Source organism: Notothenia coriiceps, unplaced genomic scaffold (genome assembly GCF_000735185.1).
Source record: "Notothenia coriiceps isolate Sejong01 unplaced genomic scaffold, NC01 NC01_scaffold00004052, whole genome shotgun sequence".
Classification (NCBI taxonomy): domain Eukaryota; kingdom Metazoa; phylum Chordata; class Actinopteri; order Perciformes; family Nototheniidae; genus Notothenia; species Notothenia coriiceps.
The window spans coordinates 567816-594921 of NW_011336753.1; the positions used below are offsets into that span (position 1 = coordinate 567816).

Genomic DNA, 27106 nt, shown 5'->3' on the forward strand with positions numbered 1-27106 from the left:
CCCCCCCCCCTCTGCCCCTAAACGGTCCCTCCTCAGAGCAGCGAGGAAACTGTGAACGTCCTGGCCCGTCGGGAGATCGAAGTTGTTGGGTGTGTGTCAACAACAGTCGGAGTGATGGAACATGTGTGACAAATGCGGCTGCTCTTTGCATTATGTTCAACAGGGTGAACATACAGACCGTGCATGTGTCTGCAGCTCAGATCAGACAGAGAAGGGGAAAAGGGGAAAATACAACACAGCCCAAATCTTGGAGCTTAACCAAAAGCCACAAAAGTAGGTCTGGATCCAGCTTCTAGCAGAACAGAACAGAGCAGAACAGAGGGCCTATTCAAACCATTTCCCCTGGCACCAGTCTGAATGGGCATAAAATGAGATCACTCCCTTTTTGCCAACACGTAAATGAAAGGAAATCATTTAACAAGTAACTATTTTTCCCTCTTGAGAAGCAGAAGAGCCTTATGTGTCTTGTAGTTGGATTGAAGTTATATATGAAGGTGCAGCTAAAATGTGTTTGGGTTGAAGCAGATGCAGACTCATTTGTTCCAGGTGAAGTTGTTACTACTTTTCGGAAGTGAAGGGGACTGGAAATATTTCAGTCAACACAGTAAGAGCGGAAGAATAAATTCACAGTGTGACCTTTTTTACACGCCTTCCTTCTGTCACTCCTGTTTTGTTTTTTAAATGTCTTTGAGACTAGAGGACAGTCTGTTCAGAATGTGGACTCTCTGAAAACATTAGATGGAACTCATATGTGCACTTTAGAGACCAAAACAACAACAGAGGAAGCACACATGTTCCTGATGAAACTGAGAAAACAGGTGCTCGCTCACAACCTAGATTGACTTCCAGGTGTTCAAGCTAATTATGATGTGTTTGAAAAGCCAGAATGAAATGTAAATCATTTGATCTCCCTCATCCAGACAACAAATATGTCCCACAAATGCTTGCGGCAAACACAGATACGTTTGTGAATAGACAAACCACATACACCATGTAATTATACCTATAAACACATCTATAATGCATACTGGACATTCAGTCACGGTACAGTAGACACTTGAGAGGCCACATTATGGTTTAGTATGTCCAAATGCATGGCAAGGTGTCAATTATTCAGTGTGTTTATTTCAGCAGTTGAACTAGGGTGTTAGTGTCACTTTAAAACAGTGGTGAGCATTGAAAGTGGTGAAATAAAGACCAGTAAAAGCCGACAGAATAAACTTTTTAAAAACTGAAATGCTATATTTTTGAGACTGTTAAGGCAGGGGGAAACTTCTGAAGCTTGGATAACCAAAACAATGTGCACAAAACATGTGAACAGTACAGGTGTAATATTGAAGCTTGGAATCATTTCAGCATCAAAATGAGATCAGATGCTTTAAAATACTCATGGAAGAACATACATAGTCCTTTTTTTGTTAAAAATCAGTCATGTGTAACGTAGAACAATGCAGTTACCATTTGAGTCACATGTCATTTGGGAAATCCAGTACAATTTTCATCAGGAAATAAGGTCATTAGTTAATGTTCACTCACAGATACTGCTTGCAACAAACTGCACAAACAACATGGTGTTTTAGTGTGATTGATGGTTACATAATAAGGTTTAGAAAGGGGTGTGCTTGGATTTGTTTCCAAAAAATACATTTATTTAGCATTTTCTTCTGTCAATGCAGTTGTACATTTACACATACAATTATTTTTGCATGTTTAATTTTGTAAATGTTTTGTTTCTAAGTACCAAATCAAAAGCTGTCTCAGTGTGTGTCTTGCATTTCCTCATTACAGGCTTTCAGTTTGAATTTGACCTATAGTTTGAATGTCAAAAGTTACTTTTCAACATACTAGTTAAACGAAGTCTGTTTGGATTGCTCCAGAAATTCAGAAAAGAGCTCATATTTGCATTATTTCAGTTAGACAAGTCATGTGGAACAAACTGACTTTTTGCATCGACACAGATTCATGTCCTTTCACAAGGTCTCTGTTGCACTAACTCTTCTTCCTCTTTCCGTTAACAAAGAGACACTATAGACATATCCATCAACATGTCTAATGTATGTTTACTTTTTCCAATGTACCTATTTCCATGCCCAGAAAGTTGATATATTTCTGAAACCAAGCAAACCATGAAATGAATTACATTTTTAAATACAATGTGTCTTAACATTTGAATTACATTCACAAGGAAACACTTTAACAACTTGATTGATCACTTATAGCTATATCATTAGCTTCTAAATGAGGTGCTAATCTCCCTTTGTATCCCCGGAAAACCCCGGAACAGGAAATTAAATGCATGAATCCATGTTAGACTACATGTGAATCAAATTAATGCTTTTTTTGTACGCCTCCAGGGAAGACTGTTGTTCTCTGGGAAACACTTACTTTGAGTTAAGTAACACAGTGTGAGAGGGAATCCAACCCAGATGGGAGTTTGGCTCATCCCAGTGGATGGGAGCCCTTCCAGGAAAAAAAAGTGATTACCAAACTGGATATTTCTTATACTTTGGTTCTTTTGTATCAGTGTGATGCCCCGTCTTCAACAGAGCTTCCACTAGTGCAGTTTATTAAGTCAACAGACATGTTTGATTGCCATGACCATCAGGGGCGTGAACATGTAAAGACTGCACAAACTGAGCCCCCGTTACATTACTAACAAGTTCCCTCTATTCTGCATTTTAAACATGTTTTTCTTCTGCTAAATACAAGCAGTCATCGATATTTGAAGAACAGGTCATTACATGTCTGATGTCCATTTCATAATGTCAAGAGCATTTGAAGACAGAAAAGACAACTTTAAAGCACAAAGCTATTTCAAATGTTTTTCATTCACTTACCATAATGATATATATCTGGATATAGACTTTGTTAAGGGTATTTCCTTATGAGAGTGAAGCTAAACCAGTAAGTGTTTTGCAAGTTATACAGTATGTTGAACCAGCCCAACAAAAGAATGGATCTTTTATGCCATTATTCACAAGACATTCATCAATTAACAATAATGTACCATATATTAACGGTTTGGTTTTAATGGTTGTGCATAATGTAATGACAAACAGTGCAGGAAGAGGCAAAAAAAACATGGGCTTAAAAGACCTTAAAAGATTAAGTTCATATCATGGCAGAAAGCGTAATAATGATATTGACTACACGTGGCCAGAAGACACACAATCCAAACCACATTTACATATAGATTAATAAAAAGGTTATGGTCTGGGTAAATGTACCTTATTGTCCTTAAACTTTGTAGAAAGTGCTGCATAAGACCAGCCATGGCAATAAATCACATATTTAAATAAAACACATGTGCAAACATCTGCCTGAGATACAAACAACCTGCCGATTAATCACAAGCCTTTCACTCTGTTAAGAGGTGCAGAGGTCAAGGCATGTCTAAAAAAATAAACCCTTCAGTACATTAATGACACACAGCCAATCACGTCTCAGGTTCATGTTTAAAAGGCTGCACGGGGTGCCCATTGATGAGATAAGTGACAGATGGATAAATTAGTGTTAATAACAAAAGTGCTTACACAAGGTCCCCTGTACCTCCTTCCAGAATCCATCAGCACATACTGTTCTGCTGAATAGTAGAAAGCTATTTGGACTAGGGTTTGGATGTTAAACTTATCCGGTAGGCTATAAAACCATCTAGTAATCCCAGAATGTAAGAAACGCTCTATGGCAGCTCTATAAAAATAGCAAAACAAACCAAAAACTGAGTCTCGGAAGGTGATGGAGGCGCGAAAACGACTTGTCCCCTGGATTAGTGAGGGTTAAAGAGGCCATAAAATGTAAGTGGTAGTGTAGTTGTTGTTGGTGTGTGTGTGTGTGTGTGTGTGTGTGTGTGTGTGTGTGTGTGTGTGTGTGTGTGTGTGTGTGTGTGTGAGAGACTTTGCGAAACGTTGGCAGATATGATGATTTCCCCCCTGACCCAACTCATTAAATGTCAGTCCTGAGCACTATGTTGTTACTCCTCTGGGATTAAACACACTGAATAACAATTGCGATCATCTTGTTTTGGAAACACGGCTGACACTTCCCTCACATGTTCTAAACCGCCATGTTAACATTGCGTTTATAAAACAAGTAAAGGCTCTCAACTCCTTTATGATACAGTCACCCAAACTATGTATTAGGTCTGAACTTGAAATGCTCTGTTCAACATCACCAAAACTACTGTAAAGTGCCTTTAAAGATGTCCAACCGAGAAAGTAGTTCCTTAGAGAGCATGTGGGTTCCTCATCAGAATCCTAAATCATGAAGAAGATTATTTGCTGAAAACTCATTAGGTTGTAAAAGGCACACTTCCAAAACCTCCACCCTAACACTCAGTAATTAAAGTTCCTGCTTTCCTTCCGTCTTAACAAACCACAGCTAGGGCCTTGTTAGTGGTTTCTGTCATCAGCAGCAAAAGGTCGTATGAGGCCGAGAGGAGTGGGAGTACAATTGTTTCTGTGAAAAGTTGTGTGACAAATCATTTGAAAAATATATATAATTAAATCAAAACGGGAGTGTTCACATTGTTCAGGAGCAGTCTTAGAGTAACTTTCTCAAGTCTTGTTGACTGATCGAATCTTGGTAGGTTCTTTGTCTCCAACTATACTTGGCACTATAAGTATTTCAATTGTACTCAAAACTAAATGTGTAGCTTTAAAAAGGGACAGAGATGGATGTTCTGTCTCTTTAACGCTGTATGTAAATGTAGCCTGAGGGTAACACAGTCACTAAATTCAGTCAGCAGGAACTAATGTCTCCATGGTTGCAGGTTGTGCTCTTGCATATCATTGCAAAACACAGCATCCCATTAAGGGCTGCTGTGTTTTGGAAGTGGACGCGTGACCAGCTGGTCACTGGTTTTAATTTTTAAACTTTAAACTGGCTGAAAACATGTGGGTTGACATTTTCACGTTTCCTTTCCAGCTACTGTTGACATGTCTCTAGGACGGCTGCTTTACTGCACCAGTGGAGATGAGTACAAGACTGTGGTTGTCTGACATTCCCTGAATATGACATTTGTCACTGTTTATTCAAAAAAGGGCATGACTTGAATATGTGTGAAAAGTTGTCCTCACATGAACGGATGAATACAGTAGCAGTAGGGGACAAACTCAAGTTGACGTTGTGGCACAGGAATCGTTTAATATTGGGATTACAGGCTAAATTGGTACCTTGCTATTCATTCTGCTTTATTTTGGTTGTAAAATAGTTACTGAGGTGTACACAGCTGAAACAAAGCTCATTTATATATTCAGGCCACAGTTTGTCCTTACTGGGCGGCCACATGCAACATTCACGCAGCCAAAGTAAATGGAACACCAAAGAGAGTTTGAAGAGAGTTTGAAAGGGTTTGATCTCAAATGCTAGTTCTGTTGCGCAGAATGTGCAGAAAGAGAAACTTTTTAGAGCACCTTTAATTTGTAAAATTAAAGTTGAATTGAATAGATTACGAAACATGATATTGATGCTTTCTTAGTTAGTAATGCAGATAGTTTTAGATGTATCCATCTAGGTCTGCTATCAGCATTTCTCCATACCAGTAGGAAAAAAGCAAGTACATTTTTTTTATTTATTTGGCTTCTTCTCCTCGATAAACTCACCTTCTCCCATGTAGCTGTTGACGGATTAACAAAATACCTGCTGTCTGAATATTTGAAGAATTATTGAAGGGAGACTTGGCTTAACTGAAGCTGACAATTATGAAGAAGTGTCGGAGGAGGCTTTTAGTCTGAACTTCTTTGATCCACCCAGCTCATGTTGAGTGGGAAAAATGCAGCCCCGTCATTGACTGTAGGCTTTACAGTTCTACAGTCCACCACCCTCATAGCAGAGGGGCCAATGACAGGCTTCTAGTGTCCAGACAGTGGCGAAACACTGCATGCCCTGTCAGACAAAGCTTCCAAAAAGTCATTGTGTTCTGGCCACAACTATGACTGTTTGTGCCGCAAGCTAAATGTTCATCAATAGATCAAGACGGCAGCTACTGTGAGAAAGCCTCTGGTGTTGACATGCTAAATATGGAGTGCCTTAAAGTGCTAAATGTTCTTAAAATGTACAACAAAAACATGTTTAGTATGTGTTGGAAACATAGACATATGCCACATTTTTCAGACAGTTCTCAGTCTCTACACAAGTGGTATTGGCTGGGTGCTTTCCTCTTTAACCGAAAGTGACTCACTGTGGTCTTCCAAAGCATTCCTCTGTTGCCCTCCATATCCTGAATGCCTTTTTTGGAGACTGTGAAATGCAGCAGATCTTTTTGTTTGTATCTAATTATATGGAAATGATTGTGTTTTTATTTTCTTTATGCATCATTTGTTCCCATTCCCCTGCTGGAAGTAGTGCAAGTTGATATGAAACCCTGGCATCTGACTTCACTTAATGTTTTCTTCAAGTTTGTATCTTGTTGGTCGAATGCACTTATTGTAAGTGGCTTTGAATAAAAGCGTCAGCTAAATGCAATGTAATGAAATGTAATGAAGTAAAAGTTAACTTAAATTGAATTTACTCCAAGAGGTAGTGTTATTCTCAAACAGAACAGAGGGGGTAAGGTTTCTTAAGCTTTGAATTATATGACCATGTTTAGTCTTTCTAAGTTCTGAAGAACTACCAAGCATAGTTGAAGTATTACTTCATACATTGAACAGAACTCAAGGTACTGGGGACTATAATTACATGTGCGCCCACATGGGAACACTCTGAACCATGTAACTGATCAATTATGTGATCTAATGAAGCAGTGTTTTGCATCTCGTTAAGTAAGAAAGTATTTTTTATAAAAGTAAGTCCCTGTGGGCTGTTTGATGTATCTGTCTCGCAGTATTTGGATAGCAGTAGTGTGAGTAAGCTGTAAATGGCGGCTCTAAGAATCTGAACTGTGATGACACACTCACTGTATTACGCAGTTGCAAATGTGACCTCCAGGGTCTGGCGATACACCCCGAGCGTCTACCTCTGGGACATAAAATATGTCACCCTTTCATTGCCATGATTAAGTTACAGCTAAGGAAGATGACCTTTGAAAGAAATGCAGCCCCATAAATGCCAGCAAGAAAAGATCAACAAATAAATATAATTTATATGATGTCAACTATCCCTTCACAGTTGTTAAAACAATATTCTTAGAGCTTGAAACGCCCTCTACTCATTCCAATTAACATAATGAGCTCAACATATGCTTACTTGCACTATATTTGAACCTTCTGATTGCATAAGATCGTCTTTAAGCGTTCTTAACCACCCGTGGTGTTATTATATGTTTTTTGCAGCAGAAGTAAATTAAACAACTCTTGGGCCACCACAGAGTGGAACTAAGGTAAAAGGAAAACACTGCGCAGCCTCTCAGGTGACAGGAAGACAAATGCACGTTTTACGATGGAGTCTGTAGCCTCTTTCTCGGCTGCCTCTCTCCTGATTATGTTCTCAGGTTTCCAGCGATCCATTGGAACGCTAACTGTAAGCGAAACCGTTGACAGCCTGTAACACTGAGTGACACCTCAGATAGATGGGGCTCCAAAGGTTGGCTGGATTTGCACAGGCACTAATTTTATCCATGGAAGACCACAGATAGAAGGTACGCAGCACGAGAGTGCACCTGTGTTGGCACCTTGGTAGAAAATAAAAGTGTGCATGAGTGTTTAAAGCAGGTCAGCTCTTCGTCCTCTCACCTCTCGAAGCCGTGTTGACTGCAGTTGGGGAGAGGAGAGCTTGTCATGTTTTTTATTGATGTAACAGATCACAAACAGCCTCCACTGGGAGTGAGCGGTGGAGAGTGGCAGCCTCAGCTGCTCTGAGACAATCCTCGGGCCATCTCAGTAGGCCTTAGGGTACGTCTCCTTTGGGTTAGAGAAGGTGCAGCTGTGATGGAAGCTAAAGTGTTTTTCTTTGGCATCCTTAACTCCCATGTGCTTTTTATACACAAACAAATACATGTTGTGTTGAGGGCTGCATGCAAATTATGTTCCATTTAACAAGAACTCTGCGTAAAGTTCAAGTTCTTATCATTTATAGATCTTTGCCTCATAGCTTGCCCGAGGTAAAGGAAGTATCTTAACAATAAGTGTGCTACTCAATAAAGGAACCTTCGTCTTTTATTGAGATCACTTATCTGTGTTTGATTACCATCAACTGTCTGCAAAGCGTGATGCAGTGCTGAATGTATTCTGTCGGCACAGCGTAAATGGAAAATTCACATGTCAGCTGCTACAGGGCCTGAATCCCACCACAACATCTGTTTTATAGCATCTCTGTGGCAAAATGTTGTCAGACTTGCCAACGTGTTGCCATAGTCACCTTCAACACCTAGAGCATAATAATCTCGGATCCCAGACAGCCAGGCTCACTGCTCCAACCCTCAGTAAGCTGATAGAATCAAACCTGAGAAGCCATAAAGCAGCAAAGGGCAATTGACAAACTGGATCCCGTTCTCCAGTTTGCGAGGTATTTGGGGAGGTGCCACATGAGGGGTCGTGTGGCCTTAGACCCCGACTCAGTTCACTTTTTGGTCATTTATAAGTCATCATTAGCTGAGGGTACGTCCTCAACACCTGCTGTCCCTTCCTCCTGAGTTAAGTTAGAAAGGGATCCATCAAAAATCTAATCACATTAGAGAGAAAATCTCTCTCCACTCACCCCGCCTGGCAGTTCAAACCGGTCATGTATTTGGCTTAAGCACAACATATTCCAAGTCCTCCAGGTACTGATTCATCAAAACCTCATACATGGAAACCTTGAGTCCCCCCCCCCACGTATATCCCCTCTTAACTGTAATTCCAACTGACCCAGCTGCCGGGTGCGTGTTGGAGCAGCGTGTACGGCGAGGGGACCTCTTTTATGAGACTGCTGTGCCGCATCGTATGGGATAGTCTATTTAGGTCTAGGCTTCTGGCATGGACTCTAAGCAGGGGCTTAAGGACCACATTTAGTTGAAAGAAGCTCTACTGGGAAAACGTATCACTAGGGCGGGCAGTGTGTGTTCCCCCTTTGTGGTGGTTTTTATTATATATTGAGATATTGGGAGTCTAGGGAGGAGAGATGAAGAGACAGCAGAGAATGTTCTGGAGGGATTTGATCCAAGCGGTTTGGTTCCAGAAACCAGAAGCAACTATCTTTTAAAACAAAGAGAAATAAATTACTAAGCTCCATCTTCAATATGGAATTTATTTTTGGACATGCATGGTGAAGTTTTCCCTCAAATGTGGTGTTCAGTAGCCGGGGGGAAAGAAAACTATGAGTGACTCACAATAGGAAAGTCAAAAGCAACTCCCACATGTTTCCAGCTGATTTCTGCGGTGTATGCATTGCATATGGTTAATAATGTATATTGATGACAGTCACTCTTCTCATGTTAGTTAAAGTATGTACTTTAGGCTGAAGAAAATAAATGTGCAATATAGATTCCAGTAGGAGTAGCTGGTGTTTGGATGCTGTGCCTCACATGTGCTTTCAATGCTAAAAGGTAACACACTGGTCTCTTTGTTCCAAAACAAAGTCTTCCTTGCTCTGGTATTTATTTGTAGATCCAGTAGCTTTATCATGACCCCCTAATATAAAAAGTATTGCAAACTTGACTTTCCATCAGGATTAATAACATTAAATGTTCCTGTATTTTAGAAGTATAAAACCCTGCACAATGGTTTATTTTCTTGTTTAAAACTGTACTGTATATGAATTATTCTAATTTGTGTAAGTACCATCTGTTGATGTCATCTCACACTGTGGTGAATTAGTCGATGGCATGGATAGACCTATATTACATTTCAAAAAATTGAAATCGGTATGTTGAAATATACAAAGGTCTACATTTTAATCTGATTATGTCAAACAAAAACATGAACATGTATAATTTAGCTTTGTGACATTGTGAGATAAAAACAATATAGGATGTGGCTGAGCTCGATTTGCATGTTTTGGTTTTTACTTGCAGTATTGAAGGCTATGGATTTTCAATAATTAATTACACAAATATATAAGGAACAACAGATACAAAAAGGCAATCTAAGAAGCTTCATTGCAATTTTAGAAGAAGATGATTAAAATGTCTGAGGTCTGAAAAATGCCTCTTCAGAGGACAATACTTTCACAGTCAAAATTATTCTGTGGCTTGAATCCCAACACATCTGCTGGTCATTAAAGTAGATTATTACAGTACAATAAAATCAGCAAAGTAATTCAATAATCCTTAAATAAGAAAAACCTGCGATCATATATTCATAATGTTTGATTCTGCATTATGACCCAATCTTTTTATTTACACTTTTGTGTCCACAACCTTTAAAACAGTTGCTGAAGCTAATAAGTTAAACACGCTAGTCTTCCTCTCGGTCGCTTCAGTGAGTCCATAAAAAACTTGTGGCAATAAAAAAAAAATCCCAGATAATACAGCCTCTTATTCTTGGTGAAAGAAAGAAAAACAAATGCATTATGTTGTCTTAGACTCGTTATAAACGCATGTATACCAGGGAAAGACTGTCCTTGATATGTAATTTCAAACACTTGTAAAGCCCCATTTTTATGACTCCCATCATTTGTCTACTAATCAAATGCTCATGGTTCTCATAATCAGAGCTTATTTTAAAGCCCTGAGAAAGCAGCTCGTTCGTTGGTTCCCACCTTTCTCTTCTACTGCTGACGTCTGATGGGTGAGAGTGGGATTCAAACATCTAGAAGGCGATAATGGGCTCTGGACAGGGGTCATGGAACCCTCTGGAGCCACAAGCAGCTGTCTCTTATGTATCCATCTTTTGGACTCCCTTGGGTCAGCTGCGTTGACAACAAAGAGGACAACCATCCATCTTGTGCAGGACAGGTGTCTGATAACCTGACGCTGATGGTGACGGTCAAGATGATGGTTGCATAGCAAGTGTCTTTTCACTTTCTGGCCAGATATGATAATTTATCGGGTGAGAAAGCTGGACCCGAATGAAGGTATCAAAATGAACTACAGATGAAACCCCAAAATACATAATGATCGTAAACACTTTGTGTGACGGAGATACAAGGGTTTTAGGATTTATAACCTTCGAACAAAAATCTAATTTAACTGATTTTACGATGTATCACTTATTATTTTCAACAAGTGTGAAATGCAAGCTCTGTTTTGCCTTTAAACAGTACTTTTTATTTTTCTGAAGTATTTCAATTTTATTCTCCTTTGTACTTCTATTCCAGAGGCAATTATACTTTTTTTACTATACTACAATAGCGTGACAGCTACTGCATTAAGTCACATTTCAGATTACATACAAGTATATATATACACAATACATTGATACAAATCTATCTAATGTGAATATCTACTTTTGTCTCCAATATTACATTTTCTGATAACACTTATTTTTACTTTACATGGCAGGTTTTTTTCTTGTGACTGAGCATTTTTATTGTTGAATTACACTTACACAACCCAAGCAGAGATCTGGAAACGTAACCCACCTAAAATCTGAGCTTTTTATTGCAAGGATATAAGCAGTATTTCCTAAAAACATTAAACTCAAAGCGTTTCAACTTTTCTTTTGAAGTTGACCTCTGGATCCTAGTGTTCAGTGGAAAAGCTGTTAAACGGCCAGTTGAATGCGAGTGCCAGGGTTTCATATTTTAAAAGTGAGAACAGAACTTGAAACTAATGTGGGATTTGACACAGACTCATTCTGCTGAGTCATATTGAATAAAGCCATGTAAGCAGAGATGATTCAACAGCATGGAGTGGAAAGGATTTGGTTATTTTCTAATAGACAAAAAGAGTGTTCATCTATAAAACAATAGAAGCTTTGTTTTAAATAGTATTTGCTTAAATTGCCAACAGAGTGCATTTAACATGAATTAGACATTGATTCCACCAAAGAAAGCAATTTAAGAAGACTTTGGCTCTTCAGAATGATAACTGCAACCAGATGGGACTTTATTATGCAACAGGATTGGCAAAGAAAGGCCTAACAACTGCCTGTTTGTATCGGCCAAAACGTCTTTGCTCACCAAAACTGCCTCTGAGATTCAAAGGTTTTACAAAAAGACATGCCGATGCAAAGTGACTTTTGTTAGTATATTTGAGAAAAAGCTTTGACATCCATCTCAACTAAAATCTAAACATCCTGTGACTTATTTGCAAAGTAATTATCCTCCATAATAATGAAAAAGAAATATTGGAAGGGTTATTCCAGTAAATGTGTTTTAAAGTTTTATTTAAATACAATACAAATCCTGAGAAACCAAGTATTGTCCTAATAAGGCAACAACATGTGACTCGAGGTCGTCCACAGTCCATCAGCCATGGGGGGATTTAAGTTGCCGTAATTACTTAGAAGTAATGATAAAGAGCTCTGTGTGTTCAGGCATGTCAGCAAGGAGACGGACAGCGCCAACAGGTGGGACGGATATAAAGTAGGAGGGAGTATGAACCCTTTTATCCCGGCACAGAGGGAGAAAGTGGTGTCAGAGGGATTGCCCAAAATAACCTGCCTGGTGTCTGGAAAGTGGCGATATGATGGGGGGCTAAGAGGGGAGAGATGGATGGGAAGGGGCCACAGGGCAACATGTAGATGCTTAGGCAGGGGCCATCTCAGGACTGACTTTCAGTAAACTGTGTCAAGGTTAAAAACTGGCAAGTAATCTTTTTTAGAATATGGTTTATACTGCTTGTAACTGAAAAGTAGAAGGCTGTGACTTTAAATACAAAAAGAAAAATCTATTTAGAAAATGGTTTACATTATGATTATAATTTGGCAACAGTAGCACACAAGATGTGACGCTGGGAACCATTCTTTTGGAGTCATTGGATTATTAGTAGTGCATTCTGAAAGATTTTAACAGGTTTGCATTCAAACATTTGCCACACAATCAAAAATCCTTAATTGGTCCCAAAGTGGGTACATTTAAAAAAAACACATCTGAAGATGATGGTAATGTTTTTTAATTTTTTTAATTTAGTATTTATTATTTTTGGATTTTGATTATAAAATTATATCAACAATATCAAATGAAAAATGTAAATTTGTAAAACTGTTTAAACTGAGCTTTGATCCGGTGATGGCTTTAGATGGAAGGAATTGTTTTGAAATATCATTTGCTGTAGTGTTCGGTTAGCTTTATGGTCATCTAGGCACTTGTTTCCTAGGAAGTAGAGTACTTAGTTATGTGAGAGATTTGTGTCTCTGGCCTACACATGTATGAAAAACATGCCACTTCCTGTTTAATCTCTCGTGCATCTTCCATCCACCCTGATGCTTCTGATCTACACTTTGCCTACTGCAGCTGACTTCTTTTACTGTGTCATTTTCACAGCTCGTCTAATTTTGAATTAATCAAATGAGTATATTCCGTGGTACTTGCAGGATGTATCAGTGGAATCTGCAAACAAAGTCAGGCATGAGCAAACCAATTTCCAATGCAAATTCACACTTCTGTGGTTTTCGCCAACACATTATTCCTGGAGGGACAGGGAGATGAAACATTTCCTCGACATCTACATGTAGGTGCGTGTAATAAGCAAGGGTATGGGATAAAAGTACATACCTTCTGCTACTTATGCAATTGGTCAAACAACTGACATACAAAGGAGTCTTTTTGGTTAAAAACAAGAGCACTCCTTAGGTTAAAAGTACACTCTGTAGAGACGCTCCCATCCCCCTGCAGAAAGCACATAATTGTAAAGCCACATGAGTCTAACATTAAGCTTCTGTTAATTCAGCACAGAAGACTTTCGTATTGCAGCTTTTAACCCTTGTGTTGTGTTCAAAAGTTGTTACCGTTCATGGTGATCGCGGGTACATTTTTACCCATGATTTATTTATGTCCAAAACACAAGAAAAAAAATACTATCATCCAATATTTTTTTAACTACATCATAACTAACTTATAATGCATTCATAACCGTACAATCCTGTTGGCCCAAAACACATTACACCACATATTGCACATGTGCAAGTGTGAGTTCAGGTTCAAGTGTTAGTTTACATATTCTTTGAGAAAGGTGGAGTTCCCATGGGGGAAGGGGGGCAGAGGGAGGGGGGACCAGGTGCAGGTTGTGAAAAAGTATTATTGCAGTTGATGAAGGTGGTGGGGGAGGGGTATCTAAAGTCAGAGATGAATCTTGATTGGGCCACATTTGACCTCGAGTCACCCAAAACAATTCTGCTGGCTTTCCCCAGACTCGAACACCAAATTATACACTTTTTTTTTAGAGACCTCCAGACTTGGCAACAATTGTCAAAATCTGTTTAGTAGTGTTTATATAGCTGTTGTGGAGGATATCATGAAGCCTCGTTCCGATAAAAAAAACTAGAGCGTAGTTATTATATAATTTTAACTTGAAACGGGTCACGGGAGAACCGAACACAACATAAGGGTTAACCCTCCTGTTATCCTTGGGGTCAATTTGACCCCATTCAATGTTTAACGTATCGAAAAAAATGGTTCACATTATTTTGGGCAACCAAAATAATGTGAACCATTTTTTTCGATACGTTAAACATTGAATGGGGTCAAATTGACCCCAAGGATAACAGGAGGGTTAACCCTTATGTTGTGTTCGGNAAATGATAAAAGAAAGTTTTTAGTCTGTTGCTTTGGTTTAATATAAACAGAAAAACAGTTCTCAGATCACATGAAACGGTATTAAAACACACATACTGTTTCTCTTTTTGCCAATCTTTATCTTCATTAGAACATTTTCTTAACAAATCATACATTTATTTTAGCTTCTGTTGCCTCAGCTGGAGGTACAGATGTGACGTCTGACCTCCTGAGGACAGACCCAGTATGGGACCAGAAATCATTATGTGATGCTCTCACCTCATCAGCCTCTCTCCGAGGAAATCCATTCTGACATTTACTTTTGGTTCCTGTTTCCTTGAGGACATGAAAGGAGTGTCCTCTCCCCTGAGCTCTACGTCAGGGTTCCTCCTTGGTGGTGGTGCAGGAGATGGGATGGAGGGAGAGCTTGTCATCTTCCTGGCTTTACCTGCCATGTCTGGTGACAGTTCCTCAAAATGTCCCACCATCTCCCTCTTAGCGAGGGCAGCAGAAATTGCCGCTACTCTATCCTGCTTTCGACTAAGATATACATCTTCTGCTACCGAGTCAAGGTCACAGTTAGCAGCCTGTGAATAACTCACATTTTGCGATTTGCTAAAGCTTTCATCAAACAGTTCCCCGGCTGAGTGAGTGACCCTGATCTTTGTCTTAAAGGACTCTTCCCCATTTTGCCAGTCTTTGTGAAGTGACTTTGAATTAGGCTTGACGATCATCTCCTCCTCTTCCTCGCCGTCAGCAGACAGAAAGGGAGAAGCTTTCAGAAAGCTGTTCAGAGACACTTCACCACCATTGTCCTCTTTGCATTTTCTTGACACTGAGTCAGAAATATTTGTGGGTGCTTTTCCATTCACTTTCCCTTTTTCCATTTCCACATCATTTGCTTCTGTGTTCTTGCCATTTTCCAGAGCTTTGGCTTTTTTATTTTGCTCTTCCAAAAACCTAAAGAAAGACAAAGAGATAAAGAACGGCATCTAACTGGGCATGACACGTGTGAGACAACAAATTAAACCAAGCGATTATCTGAACAGATGTCATAAGAGGCCTTACAAATAGCTTTTACTAAAATGTTAAGTATTAAATATAGGAAAAAAGGATGTGAACACATGCAGAATTTCATTCAAAAACACTGTTGACAAGTATCATATTTTAAATCCCCCTAAATCTCAAACAATGAATTTGTTTTTATATCTATTGAGCTTGCATATATTGATAAAACTGTGAAAATTCATGAATTAAAAGAGTGAAACCATTCTTACTGTCTGAAGGCAATGGAGATGGCAGTTTTATCTCCATCCAGGTATTCCTCGTTGGAGAAGAAGTCAAAGCTGGAGAGCATTGGATTTAGACCTTCATGTGAGGGTTTTTTTGTTGAGGAGGAACTACCCACCGTCCTCCAGGAGGGGGCGCCATTGCTGATGTCCTTTGTGATTTTAGGGGAAGGACTAGACTGGTTGGTAGACTGGCTGTTCTGCCCAACAATAACAGCATAGCTCGCCAGGGTGCTGGTTCTCTTTGGGCTGCAGTCACCCTGCCAGTTCCCCTCAGCTTTCCCACTGCAGGCGCTTTCTTTGGCCTCTCCTGCCAACACCCCCACAGGCTCCGCTGGCTCCTCATCTCCCCCTCCTCCCTTTTGGGCCTCCTTGGAGACAGAGGGCTCCTCTTTCCCATCTTTGGCGCTTGGGTTAGTCAGCAACAAGGCTGGCTTCCATTTGGTAGAGGAGGAGTGTGAGGAAGAGGACGAATGCTGGGAGTGTCTGGATAGAGGCGAGGAGGATTGGTCTGAGTGGTGGGAGTGACCACGAGGGGGGCTCCCCGAGCGCTGCTGGGGGTTGTGAGAGCGTCCTCGTGCATGGTTTGGCTGCTGCTGCTGCTCCTGCTCCTGCTCCTGCTGGTGTTGCTGTTGCTGCTGTTTCTGAGGGTACTGCTGCTTGTAGTTCTTCCAGTTGGGGCGGAAGTTGTTGTTATGGTTGTAGCCACCTCCCCCGCCGCCACGCTGGTAGCGTCCGCGTGGGAAGAAGCCCCGCCCCCGGCCCCTGAAGTTGTACGGCCTCCGGAAGCCGCGGTGGTAGCCCCGGAACTCACGCCCGTTCTGGTATCCCCTCGGGTATTTCTTCTCCCGGTTATGAGATGGAGAACGAGATCTTGACCATGACCGAGACCTGGAGCTGTGAATGAAAGGGAGAGGGTAAAGAAAGAACTTAGTTACTGCCTTTTTTCTTCCAAAGATTAACACAAATGTAGTTGTAGTAGTCAGTGTAGTGTTTTAGGAATGTAATGCAATCTAATACAACACTATCTGAAACAGTATCTCCCAGCCTTTACACTTAACATATCGCTCAAGTGCAGTCTCTCTTACAAACATTTTCTGGGCAGACGGTAGGGCTGCTCAATTAAAAAAAAAATTCAGTTGAATTATACTAAAAAGTTCAGGGTAATCAGCTGTTAAAAACATACTGTTCACATTTTTTTTTTTATAAATGGATGTTTTCAAAGTAAATGGATAATCGTTTTTAATAATCGTGATATCAATTATTTACCCAAATAATCGAGATTATGATTTTTGCCATAATCGAGCAGCCCTAGCAAACGGTGCATAAATTAAAGTGACATGACGATATGATATAGCTCAATGAAATAAGACCATTCTAGTATAACCTGGTCAGTAATTAGTACAAATCTTTGAGGCATCGTAGACAGAAGTGTATATAATCATAATTACAATGATAATCATTGGTCATGATATTGTGCTTGCAAATGACAGCTATTGAATGTAATGTTTTTTGTTTGTGGTGGTTTTACCTGATAAATACATTTGAAAGTAAAACACAAACATACACCACGTATACAGGCAGACTGGCTGTTTCACTGATAAAAGATTAGGACAGTAAAACCATAGAAATAATCACTTAAAGCCAAATGCTGTACAGTAGATACACCAACAACAAGGAACACTAATTTTGCCATTCAGAAAAGACTTTAAACATAAGGTCAAGTTCGGTGAACCAATGGCCTACAGACATGCACACACTTATATAAAACACATAAAGCATTTTCACATAAATATGCATCCAACATCCATAAGTCGTTTGGAATTGATAAAACATGTGTAGGGACCAAACAGCCCACATGAGGAGCGCTGCATGGAGAAATCAGACTTCACACTGTGGTTCTGGCCAGGCTGCAGGGACACACTCGGCCACATGGGGGCTCTACTGCACTTCTGATCAAAAGTCTTGTGTCGTCCACTAGCATGAACCTTAAAGTTAACACAGTTTTAAGATGATATCAACGAGACAGTATGTTCTCTTCTTTACAACAGTGGTTTAATCAGCCCAACGTGCATTCTCCAAGCATTCCAACATAACTTTGGAATATATCAACGGAGCAAATCTAGTGTTGACGTCAAACTAGCCATGTTACTAAAGTATTTTCTCTACAGCTACTTCTTTTGCAACTTTTCTACAACTGTCACTAAATGAAAAGAAACTCCACAGACAGTTTCCCTACTATACTTTTCATTTAAAAAACGTACTGAAATGGGAACGTATATTAAGAAGTTAGGGTTACAAAGCCTACTATAGCCTACATTGCAGAACAACAGTTTAAATTGACAGCACAAAACAGCACAACACTACATGCAAACAAATATATATCAAACCATATACAGAGGCTAAAAACGCACAGGACTCACCTAGTGTGTGTTTGCATTGGAATACAGAGTGAGTAAAGAAAGAAGCGCCCTGAGCAGCGCTGCTCTCTCACAGTGCGAGCTACGGATACTACATCTCGTCTGGCCAACTGGTGGAGCAGAGAGTCACATGGAGCATGGAAAAAAAAATAAAAAATTCTACTCCAATCCTCCCTCTGTGCTTGCCAGGCTGTTCAACCAGTTTAGTGAGACTTTTAATAGCCTGACACCAAAATGCTGCAGATATCCACATCTGAATAGTCTTAATGTAACATTTCAGCAAGAATCACTGTAGCACGTCACGTCAATTCGATTTTTTATAAAACACCGTCTGCATCTGTGGCTTATTTGGCTACTGTGATTAAAGCAAGAGTACTCCAAATTGAGTCAGACTTGTTGACAGGTTGGAGATGATTTGCCCATAAGATGTAGCGAGATAAAATGTGTGTTTTGGGTTATTGTATTTGAAATTGAATCTGTGTTTGTATACAACTTACAGTGGGGCAAAAAAGTATTTAGTCAGCCACCAATTGTGCAAGTTCTCCCACTTAAAAAGATGAGAGAGGCCTGTAATTTTCATCCTAGGTACACCTCAACTATGAGAGACAGAATGGGGGGAAAGAGTCCAGGAAATCACATTGTAGGATTTTTAATGAATTAATTGGTAAATTCCTCGGTAAAATAAGTATTTGGTCACCTACAAACAAACTCTCACAGACCTGTAACTTCTTCTTTAAGAGCCTCCTCAACTCGTTAATGGCACCTGTTTGAACTCGTTATCAGTATAAAAGACACCTGTCCACAACCTCAAACAGTCACACTCCAAGCTCCACTATGGCCAAGACCAAAGAGCTGTCAAAGGACACCAGAAACTAAATTGTAGACCTGCACCAGGCTGGGAAGACTGAATCTGCAATAGGTAAGCAGCTTGGTGTGAAGAAATCAACTGTGGGAGCAATTATTAGAAAATGGAAGACATACAAGACCACTGATAATCTCCCTCGATCTGGGGCTCCACGCAAGATCTCACCCCGTGGGGTCAAAAAGATCACAAGAACGGTGAGCAAAAATCCCAGAACCACACGGGGGGACCTAGTCAATGACCTGCAGAGAGCTGGGACCAAAGTAACAAAGGCTACCATCAGTAACACACTACGCCGCCAGGGACTCAAATCCTGCAGTGCCAGACGTGTCCCCCTGCTTAAGCCAGTACATGTCCAGGCCCGTCTGAAGTTTGCTAGAGAGCATTTAGATGATCAGAAGAGGATTGGGAGAATGCCATATGGTCAGATGAAACCAAAATAGAACTTTTTGGTAAAAACTCAACTAGACGTGTTTGGAGGAGAAAGAATGCTGAGTTGCATCCAAAGAACACCATACCTACTGTGAAACATGGGGGTGGAAACATCATGCTTTGGGGCTGTTTTTCTGCAAAGGGACCAGGACGACTGATCCGTGTAAAGGAAAGAATGAATGGGGCCATGTATCGTGAGATTTTGAGTGACAACCTCCTTCCATCAGCAAGGGCATTGAAGATGAAACGTGGCTGGGTCTTTCAGCATGACAATGATCCCAAACACACCGCCCGGGCAACGAAGGAGTGGCTTCGTAAGAAGCATTTCAAGGTCCTGGAGTGGCCTAGCCAGTCTCCAGATCTCAACCCCATAGAAAATCTTTTTGAGGGAGTTGAAAGTCCGTGTTGCCCAGCGACAGCCCCAAAACATCACTGCTCTAGAGGAGATCTGCATGGAGGAATGGGCCAAAAATACCAGCAACAGTGTTTGAAAACCTTGTGAAGACTTACAGAAAACGTTTGACCTCTGTCATTGCCAACAAAGGGTATATAACAAAGTATTGAGATGAACTTTTGTTATTGACCAAATACTTATTTTCCACCATAATTTGCAAATAAATTCTTTAAAAATCTGACAATGTGATTTTCTGGATTTATTTGTCTCATTTTGTCTCTCATAGTTGAGGTATACCTAGGATGAAAATTACAGGCCTCTCTCATCTTTTTAAGTGGGAGAACTTTTTTTGACCCACTGTATGTAAATGTGTGTGACCACAAATCATTTGCCTACGTGTAAGGTGTGCTCAGTATGAGAAAAAACATTAGATTCCTTCCACGTCTAGCTTTATGCCAATTCTTTAAAAATATGCTGCCCCACTGCCAGGAAATGAGCAGCCTTTGCCTTTTATTGCCATGCCACAGTTATTCTGCAGCAAGGCAGCAGAGTGAAGCCTTAGTTTCTCTTACAAATGCGCCGCTTCGCCATCAGATAACCCCACATTTTTATCAAGCAAACCAACAAATGCTGCACTCTTGATTAAAAGCTTGATAAATATTGTGATATGGCTCAGAGGCAGCCTATTATGGAGATGGTGCATGCAGTGCAAGCTGGAATAATATTCACTCTAATTTAAGTAAATTCACAAACCGTTAGCTGAACTCTCTCTCAAACATCAATTTCCTCTTGATACAGAAGCCGACTCCAGAGTTTAAGTCCGACCCACATCCATTTATACGCTACACCAGCTTTGTGAGTTCATGAGAACCAAAGTCATAAAAGTCCAAGACAAGACAACGTCTTGCAGATGGAAATAAAAAAAGATCATGTAGCTAACAGAGAAGATTATTCTAACAGAACACAGACCTGCTTGGTGCCTTTCCCACTGTCAAAATTAAACTACCGGCACACACATCTTTCCCATGCCAAATCTGACAAGCACATTGTATTCAATGTCAATTCCTCAGGACAGGATTAACTAGATAGTTTGAGTGGAAAATTAGCTTAGCAGAAAATAAAGGATGATTTAATAAAACTGATGTCTTTGCCTAACAAGACAGCAGTTAGCCTGCTGCACCTGCTGCTAGTTGTTCTGCTTCTTCATCACTCATTCATTCCTTAAGCATTAGCTGGGTTATGGCATTCATACAAACTATGAGAGCTTTTTCAAGAATCCCCAAAGGCACAGTGGCATGGACTACACAAACACAATGCAGCCAATAGCAAAAATATATTTGTTTGTTTTTCATAAAAGGGAACTTTACCGGTAGTGGCGCTTCTTTGATCGGGATCTGGAGCGACTCCTGGAGCGAGAGCTGGAGCGGGATCTAGACCGGGACCTGGTGCGGCTCCGAGACCTCGAGGCGGATTTTGGCGATCTGGACATCACTGCAGCCAACCCTCAAACTGTTGCACAAGAGAAATGCAACCGAGTTAGGATTCAATGAAATATACATTTGGAAAACAATACATGTCTTTTTTAGTAACCTTTTCGAGCCACTGGTTTCAAAGAATGGATATGTATCCTATGAGTTAACAATTGTAGGAACAATTGAAAATATTTAAAGAGAGCCAAGAGTCAAACATTCACGAAAGACAATATCCGACAGAGATGAGTCAACCGAGAGATTTCAAAAGCTGAGAGAAGAAACCAAACAGCTGTGAAAAAGGAAGAAGGCAATAGTGATGGGCATCCAAACAGAACGCGTTTTATTTAGTCTCTGATCATTTGCATAGAGAGCTGTCTTATGTCAGTCATCGGCCTGCTTTGAGCCAACAATTAAATTCAAAGATACAGTTATCAGTAACACTAGTTTGTATACACTGCAGAGGATATAGTAAATCACCACAAACATTAGGAATGAATAATGAATGAATGAAAAGACCACACAGTTTCTAAATAAGGTGAACATAGACAGTATGACTTGTATTTTACTTTAAAGTCAGTCTCATGATGTCATGTCATTTCTTTACATAATAAACTCATACATGTACGTGTCCTTAATCTCTAAATGCACAATCCTTATTTAATATACTGTCATTTAAAACGTGTAAACTACACCCAACTTCATATAACAGCCGTTGCAAAAGTGAAGATAGTAAGATATGTGGTTTTAAATATTGAGCAAAACTGACTAAACTGATCATTTTAAGGAAGTCATGAAAAACGTTATGGTATAGGCTTGTCAAATACAATCCAAAGTACCAAACATGTAGAAGTGTTTAGAGGAAATATAAGACCGGTTTAGTGTAGTACTGCTTGGTAGTCAAAGTGAGATACTTAAAAGTTCACCCGACATATGGAAAATAGTTTATTTTCTCTGTGGCTACTGGACGATAGTACATTTGCATGTTGTCAATGCTGTGAATCTGCTTCTAGAGAGATGCTCACTTTGAAATGAAGCTGCAGTCAGACCTCAGGATATTTTTCACTTCAAAGGATGTTCCTTCCGACTCGTCTCTATAGCATGTATTCCCTTCCAAGGTCCACCAGGCATTATCTCTGACATATGATCCTCGGGGTACGGTAAATGCCAGGGATCAAATCATTGATCTTTCATTATGAGAGTCCTCTACAGGGACTTTGGAAGGAGGAAATTGCCTACTACACATGACTGGGATTTTAAAAACCGGCGCACGCTATCACATGGTGGTCCAAGTGTGCATCCTAAATACTATTTTGGAGAATCCTGAAATGGATCTTCCCCCACCTCCTCCTCGTGCTATATGAACTTCCCACTCCTGGCAGTTTGTTGTTTTTGGCTTTCAGAGAATAATTTCCTGACGGTCTAGCCGCAACAGACCGTTGATTCAGACTACTCTGCACATTTTAAGAATGGTATTCAGATGTGCTCCTTGCCAATACATGGTAGCTCAACGGTAAAATAAATACATTGTAACAACCTTCCTAATTTTGCTTTATATTGAAGAGGAAGTGGGCCTTTTTATGTGGAAAACTTTACTGGCTTATTCTACATTTTCTGTAATGCAATTACACCCAAAAAAATGGCTGGAAATGGTCTTGATTGGGAGTCAGTAGAAACGCTCTGTATACAAGACAGCTTCACAAAGCTAAGGTTTCCCAGCCAAAGCTAACGTTTCATTACGATACGATACTACATACTTTATTGCCCCCGTAAGGAAATTTGTTCTGGTCTCCGTCCTGCAGTTCTGCATACATGTACATATACAAACATAATAAACATTAAAATACATACAGATATCATCACTCGTACACCCGTTTGCACAAACACAATACACAGGCGCACCAAATGACAATGGCAACCTATTGCTCAGCATTATGACTGTGTGTAAAGTAGAAGAGGCCCATTAAGAGAGTGCCTCCTGCCTTTTCGTATTCAGTATTAAAAATAGTTGGGGGGAATTTTAAAGGGTTTCGCATAGCTTTTCTCTAAAGGCATCGATTGATAACCAGCTGCAAGCTTGTCCGCCTCACGCTGTGTGGTCGGCAGCCTTAATCACCCAGATTTCAGCCTCTCTCAAAAGGCTGTTGGTAAGCTCGGCTCTTTAATCACTCCACTACTCTTGATTTGAGCACAAAAACGCGAGTTACTGACACACATGCTCACACGTTGTCGTAACTTACTTTGTGTTGTGAGGACTTCTAGCTTCAATTGTCCCTGATGTCTGCTTTCTTACTTTTACACATCCAACACTAACATTCACCTTTTATCAATACCAACCATAACCATGTGTATGCCAACCCATTGAAGTTGCATTTTCTATTCTGGGAATTACATTTCTCAACTTTCTTCTTATCCTGTATGATTCATTCTTTTTTTAAAACCTTTATTTAACCAGAGGTCCCATGGAGATCATCAATCTCTTTTTCAAGGTAGACCTGTCCAAACATGGCAGCAAGTAGGTTGACAACATTGAACATTAAAACAACAGATAACACAAAAAGGACATCGTATTGACAGGGCTACATTCTCACATATCCTTAGAGACATTGACAAGTCCAGAAACGTATCAATTATCAATTGCCCTATCCGAGCTTAGAAACAGCAGCTGGAACCAATTTGCTCATTTTCAACATAATTTTTGCATTCTGATAAAGGTTCAATGATGCGCCGTATCAAGAAAAAATCCAACAATCTTTCCTGGTTTAAACGTCCAACTTCTGTCCCGGGGGTTTCGTTCTAAGTTAGTCTAATTATGTGATTATGGATAGCCAACTGCTAGTGTACGAGTCGCACATACGAAATGATTTCTTACCAAGAAAAATCCCTTCTCACCAAGAATATTACTCCTCCCAAAACTTTGTTCGACTTGGTATTCGTAAATGGGACACTTGGAACCAGAACAACACATTATAGTAGCGAAACACTTTCAAAACTACGAAAAGCAGCTCTTGTTATCAATTGAAAACACAGAATGTGAATAGATGTGTTGATTTATTGTAAACTAATTAAACTGATTGATGCACTTTACCATGGATGTAAGTTTCAACACCACACGATTTAAAGAGGCACCCCTCTGTGGGTTCTTGGAGTGACAGCTGTTTAATCCATTCAGGCTGTTATTTCATGTGATGCGCAAAAATAGCTCTGATCAACAATGTCACGCAACTTAGATACACCAGCCCAAAGTGGTACCGGAGAAGAACACTCAATCCAACAAACCCTATCATTAGACTTAGATGCCAGGCAGCGCCAGCTGGGAATCACATCTTGCTATCTATATGTGCCCCCGAGGGACACCGTGCTCCATATTTACAGAAACAGCACAGCAACTTGTCATGGCCACAAGTCTTCTTGGGCATTGAAATGTGGCTCGAGTCCCTTGTTTCCCTCCAAACACCCTCTCGTCAGAGGCTGAGGGCAGTTAGGAAGAGTTGGATAGTGAGGCCACTTGGCAAGAGGCTGTTCAATCCAAGACTACAACCTTGTAGTTTTCCTTTGTGGTATCAGATTAAAAAAAAAGTCATGTGAAAAGCCCTCATTCGATTCAGATATGTCCTGAATTGAGTCATTGACTTAGTTTTGTTTGTCTTCAGGGAGCTACTCAAATTGCTCGGCAACCACATGAGGGATAACATGGGTTGACCTTATGGCAGAGAGCGGGTCGTGCAACATTATTCCTTTGCTTATCACCTACAATGACAGGATGAAACACCCATTTCATCTTGGCATTGTGACCGGCTTAACATGACTCAGTGCTTGCTTAACTCTCTCTGCTAGCTAAGGCAGTCCAATACCCCACTCTATTGTTCGGCGAGTCGTGTATGTTTATGGTAGACGTTTTTTTTCTTCTTTGTGGTCCATGGGTATTATATTTTGGTACTAGAAGAAGTTGAGATTGATGCATGTACAGACTTTCTCTATCATGTAAGTGATAATAAAGTTTGAGCTTATCGCCACTGGACCCACTGCACGTATTTCTAAAGCCACCCCAGTCTCGCCTACTAAGAAGACCAAGACCACGGACGCGTATACACTCGAATAGAAGGTCGCGTATACCTGGAGAAGAGGTGGCGAGCTTCTATCTCCCCCTACACCACCCCGCAACCCTCGCCGCCTCGTCAAGAAGATTGTCTTGTCATGATTCAACCAAATTGCAGAGTATGTATCTTCTCGCACCACCTTTGCTGAAAACATACAGTCCAAAAGCAGGGTTGAAACCTCTCAAGTCAGCCATTACAAAAAAGGTAGAGCCCGCTCTATTTTAGTCAGCTAGGGGTCGAGCCTTCCCATATAGCTGGGCTCACTGATTGATTGAGGGGTGTACATGGAATGAGTGCGTGTTTATTGTGCTATGCTCACAACTGAACTGCCTCGCTTACCACCGCTCTCGCTTCCGATTTGGTGTGTTTTATGCGGGCAACCCCTTACATTGGATTTGTCTTCTGTGCTCAGAAGAACCGTATAGGTGTTTGAGAGTCTCTGCAGGGTCAATCAAAGTGTATTTGCGACAAAGGTGTCAAGTTGGGCTCATAGCCATATATGCTATGGTTGTCCCATATTGCTCTCCTTGCTGTAATGTGAGGGGACTCGCCATAATGTCCATTTAAAATGCAGAAAAGGTATCGATGTATTCTCAAAGGAAATGGCACAACCAATTGTCAATGTGGCAACCAATTCAAAGCCACACACATCCAAAAAGTTGATTAATACATTGCCATAATATCCTCCACAACGAAAAGAACATGACCACAAGTGGGAAACAAAACTGTCCCTCAAGGAACTTTCAGTAAGGATGCCAGCGAAACTTAAATGTGGGGCACACCTTTTTCATTGTTTTGTTTAACAGGATCCAAACCTCAATCCGAGTGGATCTGGTAGCCCAACAGAAATTGGCATGAAATGTTTTCAAAAGATTTATTGTCACTGGGAAGCCAGAAATAGTTTTCTTGTACCTTTTGATGAGCATTTACCAGGACCAAACTGTCAAATCTTGCTGGCTATACATGCCATTTGGGCCTAGTTTCCAAGATTTTAGCTGTTTACAGTAGTGGGATGGGCAATGGGTGACACCTGCAACTCCACCAAGGTTCATGCACGTTTAGTCAGTCTGCTATTAAACCTCTGACTGATAAAATACAAGTCTTTGTATGAATAATTAAACCCAATATACTCTGTATAGTGAGTTCCCCTTTGAAGCCTCTGGTGGTCTCAAGATTCACTTTGTGGAAATCCACGTCTGAACGGGTACGCATATTAAACCATTTGTTCAAGATGCAAATGTTCCACACATAACTATGCTACTGAGCTTCCATACAATTATTTAACTATCTACTTTCACAGGTGTAATATTTGTACTACAGTTAGTGTTTAACTAAGTGACCCATTAATTGCATCGAGGCAAACCTGCTTACTGGGGCAAAATATAACTAACGAGGGGCCACTGGTAGAGTCATACTGATGGATAGACATTAGACACTATCATCCTGGAGGTTTCTCATGTTCCATCATAATGCCATAATATCGGCTCAGTCAAGCGGAAAGTATAATACGAAATAACAAATTATATCGCCATAGTTGCGCTCCTACATCCACATTGGGAGGAGGCATTTCAGGAAGGATGGGATGCGCTTGTGATATTTTCCGGCCCATTTCGATTGATGTGCAAGACAATG

At 40.3% G+C, this 27106-nt stretch overlaps 1 protein-coding gene across 1 annotated transcript; it reads right to left on the minus strand.

Moving 5' to 3' along the window:
• Positions 1 to 12035: 12035 nt before the first annotated feature.
• Positions 12036 to 21414, minus strand: LOC104941928 (thyroid hormone receptor-associated protein 3-like). Its single transcript, XM_010767097.1, has 5 exons — positions 21273 to 21414; positions 15786 to 16694; positions 14788 to 15468; positions 13838 to 13844; positions 12036 to 12080 (listed from the first exon to the last, which is right to left on the minus strand). The coding sequence occupies exons 1-5, from the start codon at positions 21392 to 21394 to the stop codon at positions 12036 to 12038; spliced, it is 1764 nt and encodes a 587-aa protein (XP_010765399.1). The 5' UTR covers positions 21395 to 21414.
• Positions 21415 to 27106: the final 5692 nt, after the last annotated feature.